The sequence below is a fragment of the Moschus berezovskii genome, unplaced genomic scaffold, assembly GCF_049115385.1.
Source record: "Moschus berezovskii isolate FMDL1 unplaced genomic scaffold, NW_MosBer_1.0 29, whole genome shotgun sequence".
In the NCBI taxonomy this organism is placed as follows: domain Eukaryota; kingdom Metazoa; phylum Chordata; class Mammalia; order Artiodactyla; family Moschidae; genus Moschus; species Moschus berezovskii.
In genome coordinates this window covers 986435-1002337 of record NW_028290453.1, presented here as the reverse complement: position 1 = coordinate 1002337, position 15903 = coordinate 986435, and the positions used below count along the sequence as shown (strand labels likewise).

The window sequence follows — 15903 nt, the reverse complement described above, 5'->3', positions numbered from 1 at the left end:
TAATATCTAAAAACAAATTATACCTCAACATAAGTAATTTCTTCACAGTTCTAACTCACTATTAATAGCTCGTATCAGATAGAGGCAGAGCAAAGTATCATTTCCTAGACAAGGTCAGTTATCCTTGGGAAATGAACACACATGATATTCAAGTGTCAGGGTAGATATTGAGGAGTCTAGCAGAGTATGAAATATAGGCAGGAATACACATATGACTGTAGATGAATACCAACAAGATTCTGCCCCTTCTTTGTAATTCAATCAAAAACATGACACCATGCTGTATAGAGGCGTCCTTCCCAAACTTGAACATACATATTTGAAAGACACTTGAGGATCTTTAAAATTTAGAAAGTCTTGGGTGAGCCTCAGTTCAGTTCAGTCGCTCAGTCGTGTCCAACTCTCCGCGACCCCATGAATCACAGCACGCCAGGCTTCCCTGTCCATCACCAACTCCCGGAGTTCACTCAAACTCATGTCCATCGACTCGGTGATGCCATCCAGTCATCTCATTCTCTGTCGTCCCAGTCTCCTCCCACCCCCAATCCCTCCCAGCATCAGAGTCTTTTCCAGTGAGTCAACTCCTCGCATGAGGTGGCCAAAGTATTGGAGTTTCAGCTTTAGCATCAGTCCTTCCAATGAACACCCAGGATCGATCTCCTTTAGAATGGACTGGTTGGATCTCCTTGCAGTCCAAGGGACTCTCAAGAGTCTTCTCCAGCACCACAGTTCAAAAGCATCAATTCTTCGGTGATCAGCTTTCTTCACAGTCCAACTCTCACATCCATACATGACCACGGGAAAAACCATTGCCTTGACTAGACGGACCTTGGTTGGCAAAGTAATGTCTCTGTTTTTTAATATGCTATCTAGGTTGGTCATAACTTTCCTTTCAATGAGTAAGCGTCTTTTAATTTCATGGCTGCAATCAGCATCTGCAGTGATTTTGGAGCCAAAAAAAATAAAGTCTGACACTGTTTCCACTGTTTCCCCATCTATTTCCCATGCAGTGATGAGACCAGATGCCATGATCTTCATTTTCTGAATGTTGAGCTTCAAGCCAAACTTTTCACTCTCCTCTTTCACTTTCATCAAGAGGCTTTTGAGTTCCTCTTCACTTTCTGCCATAAGGTTAGTGTCATCTGCATATTTGAGGTTATTGATATTTCTCCCAGCAATCTTGATTCCAGCTTGTGCTTCCTCCAGCCCAGTGTTAAACATGATGTACTCTGCATATGAATTAAATAAGCAGGGTGACAATATACAACCTTGATGTACTCCTTTTCCTATTTGGAACCAGTCTGTTGTTCTATGTCCAGTTCTAACTATTGCTTCCTGACCTGCATACACATTTCTCAAGAGGCAGGTCAGGTGGTCTGGTATTCCCATCTCTTTCAGAATTTTCCACACTTTATTGTGATCCACACAGTCAAAGGCTTTGGCATAGTCAATGAAGCAGAAATAGATGTTTTGGTTTCTGCGTTTCTAACAAGATCTTAAGTGAAACCAATACTGCTGAGCTAAGGCCCACACTTTCAGTATAGCAAAATTATCTCTTGCTTCTTCCAAGATATACTAGACAAAGTACAGGTTCTGGAGTCAGTTCATCTATTACTATGTCTCTAGAGAGAAGATGAAACATTCATCATTCCTCTTGTGAATGGCCTGCTAAAATTCTAGTTAGTACATAACCCTGGTCCCATCTGTTCCACTGAGAGAGAGAAGAAAATTTGGAATTGATGAACATTAGTGGTAAAGGAGACTGGCAGATTTGAAAGGAGAAAGAAAATTTCACCAGGTTGGAGAGCTGGAACAGAGTCTGGTTTTATTTGCAATGCCAGAAAACTGCATAGAGAAGGGGAAAGATCTCTAAGAGCAGTCACTCAGAAAGAGCTCGCTTGACAATGTTTGTGTCTGAGATTACCTCCTAAGCAATTAGAGGTGTGGGCTTATGGTAATCGGTCTAAGGTAATCAAACTAGTTCATATCCCAGATCTACTACACACTAGTTGTTTTGACTGAGTAGTTTCCCCCAACTATAAAAAGGAGAAAATAATACCTACCATCGTGAAGCTATTGGGAGAATTAAACAAGATAATGTTTATAAATCCTTTAGCACAATGTTTAACTCATAGCATGCTACCAGGAGACGTCAGTTGCTACTGTTATTATTTTCCTCATCATTATTCAGTTCCGTTCAGTTCAGTCGCTCAGTCGTGTCCGACTCTCCGCGACCCCATGAATCACAGCACGCCAGGCCTCCCTGTCCATCACCAACCCCCAGAGTTCACTCAAACTCATGTCCACAGAGTCAGTGATGCCATCCAGCCATCTCATTCTCTGTCGTCCCCTTCTCCTCCTGCCCCCTAAATTCATTCATTTCCGTTCAGTTCAGTCGCTCAGTCGTGTCCGACTCTCCGCGACCCCATGAATCACAGCACCCCAGGCCTCCCTGTCCACCACCAACTCCCGGAGTTCACTCAAACCCATGTCCACAGTGTCGGTGATGCCATCCAGCCATCTCATTCTCTGTCATCCCCTTCTCCTCCCGCCCCCAACATTTCCCAGCATCAGAGTCTTTTCCAGTGAGTCAACTCGTCGCATGAGGTGGCCAAAGTGTTGCAGTTTCAGCTTTAGCATCAGTCCTTCCAATGAACACCCAGGATCAATCTCCCTTAGAATGGACTGGTTGGATCTCCTTGCAGTCCAGGGACTCTCAAGAGTCTTCTCCAGCACCACAGTTCAAAAGCATCAATTCTTCGGCGGTCAGCTTTCTTCATAGTCCAACTCTCACATCCATACATGACCACGGGAAAAACCATAGCCTTGACTAGACGGACCTTTGTTGGCAAAGTAATGTCTCTGCTTTTTAATATATTATCAAGGTTGGTCATAACTTTCCTTCATCATTATTATCTCCCCTTTAAAGCTGCATTTGAAGGATGTATGGTAAGGAAACAAGAACTGGAAAATCATTTCCCCTCACCCCCATCCCCTACATACCTCTCTTTTCTTCATGTAACTGAAGATATCCTTAGCATATACTGAACTGAAAAATGGGTCACTGTGGTCTATGTCAGTATCCCCCAGTGGGATCATCTGCTTGGAAATCATCAAATAGACATATTAGGAGAAAGATTCCTAGAGAAGCTTAGCACACACACATAAAAAATTACTCCTTTCTTCCCACTTTTATCTTCAGCTCAAACCTTTGCCCTGTAATCCTCATACTGTTGAGTAACCAAGAAATACTTAATCCTTATACATACCTGCTCTGCCCTAAGAACCAGGCACTATTATTACAGGTAAGCACAAGATTCTCCAAGAAAGATATTGTGATCTTACAATCTTCCAGCTTATGTCACCTGTTATGTTTCAATGTTTTGATTGGGCCCAGTTTATCTTCCTGTTAGCCTTTTCCTCCCTTCTATACCTTTAACCAGGTTATTTTGCCTACATCCAGGTTGTTTCTCCTCCCAGGTACCAAATCTCATCTCATTTTCCTTCTAATTTACAATTTATAAACCATCTTCCTTGGAAGATGCCTCTGTGAATTTAACTAATCTTTAGCTAAGGTCCTATGTAATGCAGATGGCAATTACTAAGAAAGGCAATTTCCTGAAATCGTATAACCACTAGTGAAATACACACACACAGAGTATTCCAGACCCTTGAGGGTGTCCCTGGAATAAATACTTTCTATTCCAATCATGAAGTCAAGAGACTCTACAAGGCCAGTTTGGTTTAATATCACTTACTATATACAACTCAATTGCTTAGAAAGGCAAAAATATCTCTGCTAGCCGCCACCTCCAGGACAACAAAGAACACTTCATCTAATTTAAGAAGAAAGAAAGCAGAATACCTCCTGCTGTGATCTCTTTTTGCAAGATAAGAAAGGTTTATTGGAATTGGATTCACAAGTACTGGACTTGCTTATGGTACTGAACGACATGGTGATGGTGTTGAACAAGCCTGTTCCAGATTCAGAGGTGGTGGTGGACACATCTAGGGTGGTTTCAATTTGGAGGGTGAAATCTTTGAGAAAGGTGTCTTCTTTGTGAGTGAGAGTCTTTTGCAAGGCCAATGGCTCCTTCCAGACAGCCTCCTTCTCAATCGTGGAATTCTCCTGCAAGGCCAAGGACTCCCTCAGGATGGTCTCCTTTTCAATGTTGGGCTTCTCCTTCAAGGCCTGTGGCTGCTTAATAATGCACTCCTCTTCATTGGTGATGTTCTTTTGCAAGGTTGACTGCTTTTTAAAGAGGAACACCTCCCCCTGAGCAGTGGGCTGCTTCTTAAAAGATGATTGTCTCTCTATGCTGGCTGCTGCCTCAGGGGAGAGCTTTTCCTTCAGAACCAATGGTTTCTCGAAAAAGAATTTCTCTTCAGTGGTGCTTTTATTCTGCAAAGCCAACGGCATCTTCAAGAAGTCCACTTCCATATCAGTCTTCTGCAAGACCAAGGACTTCTCCATGGTCAACAGTTCCTTGGTACATGATTCTTCTTTAGTGGCGATATTCTCCTGTAAGGTCAATGGCTTCTTTGAGAGGGACGCCTGTTGCAGAAAGGTATGTTTCTCTTTCAATACAGATGGATCCTAGAAGAGGAGCCCCTCTTCAGTTGTAGACTTTTATTTTTAAGGGCAACGACTTCTTAAAGAGTGACTTCTCTTCAGAGGTGGGCTTCTCTGTGACCGTGTTCCACTGAGTGATTTGCCTCATTTTTGGAGATAATGGTGTCTTGGTAACAACTGCCTCATCAGTTGAAGACTTCTTCCTAGATGATACTGGCATCATAAAGGAATTCTTACCTTCACCAATCATATTCTGCAAACCCAACAGTTCTTGGTAGATAGACATTATTTGAGTGGCACACATTTGCTTCATTAAAGATGACTCCTCGGTAGAGACTGCCACATTTGTGGTGTGTGTCTTCCTAAATGATAGTGGTTCCATAAGAAATTCATCTTTACTGTCTATTTTCTCCTGTAATACCCATGGCTTTTTCAAGGGGGCCACATCCCCCTGAGTGGTGTGCTTCTCTTGCAGTGCAGATGGTTCCTTCAAGAGGGACTCCACTTCAGTGGTAGGCTCCTTAATGAGTGATTTCTCTTCAGAAATGGTCTGCAATACTAGTGGCTTTGTCAAACAGGACTTACCCTGAGTGGGACATTTCTTCTTTAAAGATAACAGCATATTGGTGGAGGGTGCCTCCCCAATGGTAAACTTCTTAAAAGTCAAAATCTCCTTTTCAAGTGATTCCTCCTCAGTTGGAGTCTTTTGCAAGACCAAAGGCTTCTTCAAGATGGATGCCTCCTCTAGAATGGTGTGCTTCTCCTGCAATGCTGATGGCTCTTGGAAAAAGGATTCCTTAGTGGTAGGTGGCTTCTTAAAGGGTAATGGCTCCTTAACAAGTGACTTCTCTTCAGATGTTACCTTCTGCAATACTAGGGGCTTCTTCAAGTGGTACAACTTCCCCTGAGTTGTACGCTTCCTCTTTAAAGGTAGTGGCTTCTTGGGAAGTGTTGCCTCCTTAGTAGTATGAGTCTTCCTAAAGGAAAGTGGCTCCATAAGAAAATCATCTTCACCATCTTTCTTCTGCAATGCCAATGGCTTCTTCAAAAGTGTCACTGCTTCATCAGTGGTATGCTCCTCTTGCAACACTGAGAGGTCCTGGAAGAGGGACTCCTCCTTAGGGGTAGGCTTCTTTTTAAAGGACAGGAACTGACTAATGAGTGCCTTCTCTCCAGAGGTGGTCTTCTTCAATACTAATGGCTTCTTCAAGTAGGCCATCTTCCTATTCCTCTGAGTAGTGCACTTTTTCTTTAAAGGTAATGGCCTCATGGTGAAGGTTGTCTCCTCAGTGGTAGATTGCTTCTTCAAAGCCAATGGTTCTTTAAAAAGTGATTTCTCTTCAGTGTCAATTTTCTCCTGAAAGGCCAATGATTTCATCAAGATGGATATTTCTTGTTCAGAGGTGTGCTTCTCTTGCAATGCAGGTGGTTCCTGGAAAAAGGGCTCCTTCTCAGCAGTCGGCTTTCTCTTAAAAGACTCCTTAGTGAGTGGCTTTTCTTCACAGTTGGTCTTCTGCAGTACTAGAGGATTTTTCCTACAGGACATCTTCCTCTGAGTGGTATACTTTTTCTTTAAACATGATAATAGGCTGGTGGAGGTTGCTTCCTCAGTTTGGGGCTTCTTCCTAACATTCTGGAGCTCCATAAAGGAAGAATCCTCTTCAACACTGACATCCTGCAAGGCCAACTCCTACCCCAAGCAGGACTGCTTTCCCTGATATGGGCACATATTCTTTAAGGATAATGTCCTGTTGGTGATGGCTGCCTCCTCGGTTTTACGCTTCTTCCCAAAAGTCACTGGCTGTACAACATCACATTCACTCTTTCCCTGCAAGGACAGTGGCTTCTGCAAGAGGGACATCACCCCCTGATTTGTGCACTTCTTTGAAAGTAATGACCTCTTCGTGAGGACTACATTCTCAGAAGTGGGATCCTCTTTTAAAATGAATGGCTTTTTTAAAAGAGATGCTTCTTCAGTATTGGGTGTCTTGGAGCTGGTAGACATATCCAGAGTGAGCAATTCATCTATAATGTTTGGCACCATGGTGGTTAAGACTACTACTGGTGAGAGTTCTGCCTTGTATCTGCAAAGAAAACAATGTCTGGGTGAGAAGAATGTAGTTCCTAGAATCCTTACCTATCACTTCATTTTGTCACTACACTTACTAAATATATGGAAAGGGAAAGGACTGCAACCCCAGGAGACAGACTAGAGGGTAAAAAATCAATGGGTAACATAGTAAATCTACTAAGTAGCATAGTGTATAGTTTCTATGATCTAGGTCCTCACACTTTTCTAAAAAAATTCCCCCTGAAATCCTTATCTTGCTTTTTCATATATGACTTATTACCTTTATTTATATAAAAAGACTTTCATTATAATACTTAGAACATCGTATGAGTGATTTGCTTATTTGTCAGTCTCTCTCACTAGCTGCATTTGTCTTTGTCTATCACCACTAGGTATCTGGTGAAACTCAGATTGAAATTAATACTGTTTGAAGCTTATGAGAGAGGATTATAAGAAACAGGCTTATAAAAGGCTTATGAAAGCTTATAAGAGAAAGTTGGTCTAGTACTTAATGTTCATGGTATCTAATCATATTCCCTTCACCCTAGGCTATTCACAAGATGCTTTCCCGGTGAAGATAATAAAAAGATAATAAATAAGAAATAAACATTTGTTGACATGTGTCAGATGCAAAGCTTTGTTTTGAATAGGACTGCACTTCAATTAGAATGATCAACCTGGTGTGACCAAATCACTGAATGACTAGAAATCAGAACAAGAAATGAGAATTATTGGTAAATATGATCGATCTGAACAAAAGTACCTCAAAAAAACTAGATATTATATGATTCATTTATATGAATCATCCAGAGGAGACATATCCACAGAGGTATATCCATAACAGACAGTAGACTGGTGGGTGTCTGGAGCTGGGAGGGGGTGGGGAAGAAGATGGAAAGGGGGACTTAGAAATCTTTTCTTCCTAAAAGAAGTAATTCCCACTGGAATGAGGAGAGGATATAGAAATGTCTTACTCCACTTTCTAACTCTTCTTCCAATAAAAGTTTTCCTAGGAGTAAATCCTTTCCCCAAATCCTAGGTGAGAATACTCATATCTACTAGCAGAACCTGTGATCAGTTCCCTAAAAACAGCTGGAAAACACATTTTTGGCCTAGTTCAGTCGCTCAGTCGTGTCCGACTCTTTGCAACCCCATGAATCACAGCACGCCAGGCTTCCCTGTCCATCACCAACTCCCATAGTTCACTCAAACTCATGTCCATTGAGTCGGTGATGCCATCCAGCCATCTCATTCTCTGTCGTCCCCGTCTCCTCCCACCCCCAATCCTTCCTAGCATCAGATTCTTTTCCAGTGAGTCAACTCGTCGCAGGCCTAAGGAGACAGTAATTTCTCTAGAGTAACAAGAAGCAAGCCTCCCCTAAGGCTTCTTATGGGATAAGCAGACTGGCAAACTATCAATCAGCTGCTGAGAATCCCCTGAAAATTGGCTCCATACTCTCAAGCCCAGATTTGCTCAATCAGGGACTGAATCACCAAGAGAGAGAAAATATGAACACAAGATCTCTTGGCACATTCCTCAATGACAACAGCTCTTTCAATATGCACACAACATGGTGGTGAGGGGCAGAGGAAGGGAGGGAAGGAGGGGCAGACCATCTAAGCACCCAGGGTTAATACAGTACTCACCACTGTGGCTCACTAACAATATTCTCAATGGGGACAAAAGGCAGTCGAAAGGATGTCACTCCCTCTCCTTTACCATCTAAAGCAATGCCATCTGAGTTCCCTGTACTCACTTTTTTATATCCATCTTACTGTTTTCAGGCAACCTAGCAGCGAATGTGTTCCTGTTTCTCTTCTTAGAAGTATCTTTAACAAACTCATTATTGGCTTCCTTCTTGGGCTGGACAGGTTGACTTTGAGGAGCCTGGAAAAAAAAAAGGAGGGGGGATGGTCAGGAGAAGGAAGCAAGGAAATGTAGAGAGCAAACCTCAAATTACTCAAAAAGTGGTTCTTATAGGAAAGTCCTGACCCACGTCCTCACCCTGGACGCCTTGTTTCAGTGTTTTCAGAAACACCAATCAAAATCTCTCTCAACCAGTATGGTACTGGTGCCAACTAATCATGATGGAAGCTAGCAGTACAGTAGTCCTGGTACATATTAGCTAAATAGCAGCCCTTGGTGATTTCAAGATACATAGGATATAGTGTTGATCTCCATACAGGCTGGCAAATTCCCAAAAAGATATTTTGTAAACGTCACATTCCATTTTGACCCCATAAGATGTTCAGAAGAGGAAAAAGACCATAAAATTTTCTTTGCTGCCTGAGAATGCCAAGATCAACTAGCGTTTCAGGGTAGACCTCTAACACATCACTATCTGTGATACATCTATCCCATCTCACTGAGGGGATATTTATTTAACATGGGGCTCTGGGGAGCTCCACCAAAAACGCTAATCATCACTAATTCTATTAAATAGTATAATAACTCATGGGACTGTGAATAACATCAATAAGAAAAATCATTTTAAAGGTTATGCCTTTAAAATAAAACAAACTGAATCTACTTATATTTCAAATAAATACCATAACCACATTGAAGGACAAAAGAAAGAAAACAGAATACAAGAAGCAGCTAATCCAAGTAAACACAGGCTATGTAACCTCAGTATATACATCCTTAATCAGGATGGGTTTGTGGTGTGGTAGGGAATATCACAAATAAATCTGGAACTCTTTTTAATAGGTGTGTTTATTATGGTAGTGTGGAAGAAGTAATTCTGAAACTTTTAGATATAGTATTGAGTAAATATGTTGATGATCTTGGGAACCATGGTTCTCACTTTACAGTGAGAAGAAACATGCAAATATGGATTGAGGAATATAAGAAAGAATCCTGTGCATTGGAATGGGAGCTGTAGAGACTCATGATTTCTTACACAGGTATATGTATATCTACATCTAAATATATAGGAGTGTGTGTTACTTGTATCTATAGAAATATCCCTGGTGGCTCAGAGGTTAAAGCGTCTGCCTCCAATGCGGGAGACCCGGGTTCAATCCCTGGGTCGGGAATGTCCACTGGAGAAGGAGATGGTAACCCACTCCAGTATTCTTGCCTGGAGAATCCCATGGACGGAGAAGCCTGGTAGGCTACAGTCCACAGGGTCGCAAAGAGTCGGACACGACTAAGCTACTGAATGGAACGGAACGGAACATATGTCTTTAAGTACAGATATGTGTGTATGTATAATGTATATGTGGACTTCCCTGGTGGCTCAGCAGTAAAGAATCCGCCTGCCAATGCAGGAGTCCCAGTTTCATCCCTGTGTCAGGAAGATCCCCTCAAGAAGGAAATGGCAACCCACTCCAGTTTTCTTGCCTGGAGAATCCCATGGACAGAGAAGCCTGGCAGGCTACAGTCCATGGAGTCACAAAGAGTTGGACATGAATTCGTGACTAAAAGAACAACAAATATATGTATTACATCCAGATACTTCCTAACTCTGTCTGCAGAAAGGGCAGAAAAAGCAGATACCCCAGTAGCACACCTAGAACTGAGATCTTGGTCTCTAGTACTATTCCCCACTCAAAGGAGCAGGAATTCTTTGAAAAACAGTTGACTCCCTGTCTGAGATAAAAATAGGCACATGATGAGTCTGAGACATCCTGTTATGCTGGAACGAAAATGCTCAAAAAAATGATGAGAATATGTCACAAAGACACAATAATTAGATTCAAGGGGACCCTAGTGGCCAAATCTGGGACAAGTTGAACACCAAAATAATATAATAATGAACAACAAACCACTGAAAAATAAAAATTCATAAGTCTATATTAATAATAAATAGGGAAGAAAGAAAGGCTCTGCTTACAGAATGCCAAGAGCAGATTGGTAAATGGGGAGCAAGAGCTACAGCTAGAAAAATCACCATAAAGACTGGGCTAGGCAAAAATCATCAATGGATACTAAATCTAGGGGGCATGTTGATGAAGAGCAGTTATTTTCAGGCTCTTAGGAGTGTGTCCCACAGACTGTTTGTTAGTTCCAAGAAGGAAAAAAAAAACAGTCAGTATACAGCAGAGAAACCAGACAACATCTTGACTGGGTGATCAAAATTAACCTCACCAATGAATGACAGATGGACATTGTATGCCTCCAGCTGTGATACCCTAAGGACAGACCATCACTTATACAGTACTCCAGTCAAGTATGTATAACACCAATCTAATCCCATGGAAACATTAGAAAAATATAAAATTAGGAATGTTCTATTTTTAAAAGGGGGGTTGAGTGGGACTTTATTCTTCAAAAATGTCATAAAAAACAAAGAGAAGCTATAGAAGCATTCCACATTAAAAGAAGCTAGACATGACAATTAAACAACCCTAGACTGGATCCTTCCCTAGAGGGGGAAAAATGCTTATAACATTGACTTTACAAAGTCAATGGGAAGAATGGGAATATGGGCAATAAATTACATAAAACATTACATCAGTGTAAACTTATGAAGTTGACTGCACTATGGTTATATAAGACTACTTCTCTGAGGAAATATACACTGAAGTACTTAGGGGTAAAAGGCCATGATATATGTATGTAAGAAGATGGGATAAAATGTTAATAATAGGTGAACCTAAGTAAAAGGTATCTGTGTGTTCTTGGTATTATTCTTTTTGCAACTTATTATAAATTTGAAATTATTTCCAAATAAAATATAAAAAATTATGCCTTTGTATCATCATATAGTAAGCTACTACAGTCCAGCAGGGAATTTTTTCTTAGGCCCTCAGGTTGTTGTCCACTTCTGCTCTTCAAAGAGTTTGGCACAAATTGTATTTCAATTTCACCTAAAGATTTACAAACTCCTTCTGTGTTCAGCCAAGATCCACAACTGGAAAAGATGTGCATTCTTGGCAGGGGAGATGTGGAGACTCTAATTCCCAGAGTGAAACTTTCTACTTGCCATATGTGAAGGTTCAAAGCACTAATATTTTCAGATCTAAGCACAAGGAGTCCTTTATCAACATTTCCCCATAATTCTTTCACTGAGAAATAGGAAAATAGAGATAAAAATCCTACTGACAAAACATAATTTAGGAAATAGACCTTATCTCCTCATCCAATGGCTTAGGATCAGCTCTAACAAATCAAAAGTCCTTCCCATGCTAGAAGGATAAAGGAGAGGGAAAAAAGAAAACTCACAGCAGACTAAATAACTAAAACAAATCAGCTCCTTTGGCCATGTTAGACATGTTGTAATTTGCGTGGGGGAAAGACTGGTTTAACACAAAAGTAGTCACATGGCATCTAAAGAGCAGAGATATAAAGGAGAGAACTTTGCCAATGCTTATCCAACCCTGCCCAAGGCAGTAAAATATTATCTAGCAAATGTAAGAATTCTGGTAGCTACAAAAGAACACTCTACCATAGAGGGCAGGACAGGCCTCACTAGGGTTCTCTGTATCCTAGATGAAACGGACTTCAAAACCAACACTAGCCAGGTCTTCATCTGTAAAGGGGTTATAGTTTTAGTGTCTGCCTCATACGATCTTATGAGTATTAAGTGGGTGGATACATGGGACAATGCTTAGAATAGTGCCTAGCATGTGGTAAACACTCAGGAGGTATCAGTTATTACTGATTTCTAAGACCAAAGTTTACCTATATTTAATTAGTAACATTCTAACTATTAAATTTTATTTTTTGCTAGTACCTTAATAATACCAGAAGGGAGGTAACTTGGAAGTAAACTCAAGAATTCTAGTCACAATTGAATTTCTAGATATCCCTAGTCGAAAACCAGATCATCAATGGTTCTGTACATCGGAAGGCAGTTTTGATTGTCACTATGACTGGGATGCTGCTGGAGCTTAATACCAGGGGCCAGGAATGCTGGTTGAATGACTGGGAGTTGCAAGGTGGTGCAATTCCAAGTCATTCAGTCCTACACAGTAGAAAAACTGTCCTATTAAAAAAATGCCCATAGTGCTTGAACTGATAAACACTGCCCTAGACTACAATGAATCCACCATAGTATTGACACTTGCCTCTAAGGCCGAGGCAGCCAGTCGAGCCATCTCTGGACTTTACCTAAATGCAAGATTTCATAGTTCTCTTATCTGTCAACAATTTCACATCTGATCATCATTCTGTCTGCGGTTTTCAGAGAGCTCCACCAATTAATACAGATGGTATGTGTCAGCAGAAAAGCCCCTACAGTTTCTGAAATTGGGTGCTTGATTCCAAATAAAATTGGAATTAGTTCTCAGCCAGTAAAATTGGCTTTCAGCTTCTACAGAGCGTCAGGGTTTGGTAAACTAGCAAGGTCCCTCAAGGAAGAGGTTGTTTGAACCTTATGCAACACCATAGCATACTCACACTGGTGAGATCTTCAAAAGCTGATCTCTTTTTGAGTGGTCCCTGAGGTGAAGATGGAGGTATCTTTGCTTGGTACTTCTCATCTTTCTAAAAAAGCAAGAAAGGTAAATGAGTATATCCAATTGTGAACAGTCCTTTCAGGGACTTCAGGTCATCTTTGGAGCTCAACAGGGAAATGCCTGAATCTCCAAGCAATTGGGAATGCCTATAATAAACCCTAATAAATTACAACAAAAGAAAGTTTTGGCACTCACTGCTGCTTAGAGTCCCTGAAGGAGGTAATAACCATTGATGATGGTGACAAGGCTGTAAGGAGACAGGACAACCTTCAGTGTAACTCTTAAAATAAGCAAAATAGCTTGGTGAAGCTAATTTTCTCTCTCTTACTCCTCTCATATCTATGGCCATCTTAGCCAAGATTAATCATGACCATCACCACCACTTTGCAACTTCCAGTCATTCATTTAATATGGACGTTCCCAGGTAAATTAACTCAATAATTCAACAAAAGTTACGTGTCTCTTATGTTAAGTAGTTGATTTAAGACATTCTCAATAAGAATAATCACACACATACCTAGATACTGATCCAGGATCAGTCCTTTACTAGCTATTGACCTTGGAAAAGTAACTTAATTTCTGAACCTCAAACTTCTCATCAGCAAAACTGGAAAAATGACCTACCTTATTTGAGGATCAAATAAGAGAACACATGTTTTTTAAAAGGCTTGTAAACTGTAAATGGGCAGAAATAGTATTTTTAAAATATATGGTCCAATGTGATGGACAGGAAGGTCTGGCGTGCTGTGATCCGTGGGGTCGCAAAGCGTCGGACACGACTGAGTGACTGAACTGAACTGAACTGAATGTGATTTTAAACCTCATAAGGAAAATTCTGTATTTTAAGAAAGGAGTTTGGTAATTCATATTTATCCCTTTTAGTGTATACAAGGGAGGAATGGGGTAAAGGAGGCAGAGTTAATATTTTGGAGCAAAGGGAACTTTCTTTCTAGCTAGTGTTTATCTGAAATGCCTTATCCCACTACCAAATGAGCAAGACTATCTCTATAGGGTTAAAGGTTAAGGTAAATCACACTGTAGGGTTTCTCTATTCCCTAACAGTTTTTGTTTGGTGAAAGTATCCTATGTATCAGATTTCCTTTATGAATTGAGAACTCTGCCTTACCTATGTCAGAGAGTTGTTATAATGTGAAACAGAACACTGAGGTCAGATCATTTATTTTCTCTGTTTCTCTCTTTACATTATGTACCGTTAGTACATGACACAGTAAGTGATTAGAAACTTAGAGAATTGGATTCATACTACAATAGACCAATTCTAGTTCAGTGGAGCAATTCTGAAAGAGCTGAGAAGAATTACTTATGTTAACTGTTTAAGCTAAGAAATAACTATTAGTCTTTCATCTAGTTCATGATAAATAATCAATGGAAATAATTAGCAAAGAATAAATTATTATTTCCTCACAAATTAGCTAAGAAATTAACTATGGTCTGTTATCCCACTCCTACTTAATAACCAGCCCCAAATAAAATTAATGGTGAAACTGAATCCTATAAAATTTATATTTGCAAAATACACCCTGAGAAAGTTGGATCTGGAAAAATAACTGCCACAAAAGAAAATGTACAGTGGCAGAACTCTAATCATAAAATTTAATATGAACAAAAATTTGATCAATATATCAAATCCTTCTTGCCAAATTTACACAGGAAAAATACACTTGTTTTCCCTAACCTCCGAGAAAACCATTTTAGTGAGACAAAAATGAAAATGATTAGAAAGTGTTTATCTGTGCTGAGAGAAAACCAATCAAGGAAATTAAATTGGCCTAAAGATGTTTGCGCCAAGAAACACTTTCTTAACAACAATTCACCAGTGTTAGTAAAGTTCTGATTAAAATATGACTGATGGCAAACACAGAACATCACAAGCTAGGAATGTCAATGTCAAACTATTCACAAGGTCAAAACAGCAGGCTCAAAATGGACCCATTCTTCAAATTTAACAGCTGTAAAAAGTATTATAATACATTTGTTGACCTAATCATCATACTCTCCCCAGGATGTACTAAGCAGCCACTTGGCAAGATGCTTTGAGCCTCTCAGAGAAAATAAAAGTTTAAATGGGATCACTAATGAGAACTAAGTATTGTTTGCTTTTGAAAGTTGTGGAGGACACCCTTCATCCTAACCATGCACTGATGGGAAAGAAGAGTTTATGCTTTCTCCCCAAGTTATAATTTGCTGGTCTCCTCCAACTACAAGGTTTGCCACGCCTTCTCACTTTCTCAGATTAACCACACATATTCCAAAAGATATAGAGGGGAGGATAGGGACTAAGCCAACACAGAAAAGAGGCTAAATGCGACACTATTGGGAGGGGCAGCTTGCTCTAACCTTTTCAGATGGTTCACGATCACTGGGCACAATGCTGGACTGAGATTTCCTAGTTTCACGTTTGGAGTGTTGGGGTGGTAGTGGCAGCGGCATTTCTTACAGATTCAGCAGCGATCTATCCAAGGCAGAGCTGCAATCAGAAAAAGACTCTTTAAAACTTTCACCAGAAACATCACCGATTCTCTGGAGATCCTTGAGAAAACCCAGTCTCTCCCTAGGAGAAAACAGACTTCGATGTTAGCAGATCTGGGATCAAATCTTGGTTGTACCATACTTAACCAGGGGCAAGTGACTTAACCTCTGGGCAAGATGGAGGTAAGCATACATATCTTTGCAGAGCACTGTTCAAATTAAATGAGATACTCTGTGTAAAAAGCCAAGCACCATGCCTGCCACCCGCTGTGGGTACTGGGACTGTGGCCTAGCCCTTAGCATAGGCCTAGGAACACTAGAGGAAAATTAACAGTTGAAAATAATCATGAACATGACAAATCAT

The 15903-nt window shown here is 40.5% G+C and overlaps 1 protein-coding gene across 1 annotated transcript in view; it reads right to left on the bottom strand.

The window, feature by feature from the left end:
• LOC129564503 (G2/mitotic-specific cyclin-B3) overlaps positions 1-15500 on the bottom strand; it is a 65794-nt gene extending 50294 nt beyond the window's left edge. Inside the window, 6 exon segments of the mRNA XM_088834578.1 lie at positions 3004-3102; positions 3866-4630; positions 4632-6657; positions 8402-8532; positions 12991-13077; positions 15408-15500. Coding sequence (XP_088690704.1) covers positions 3004-3102; positions 3866-4630; positions 4632-6657; positions 8402-8532; positions 12991-13077; positions 15408-15500 — 3201 coding nt within the window.
• Between the last annotated feature and the right edge of the window lie 403 nt (positions 15501-15903).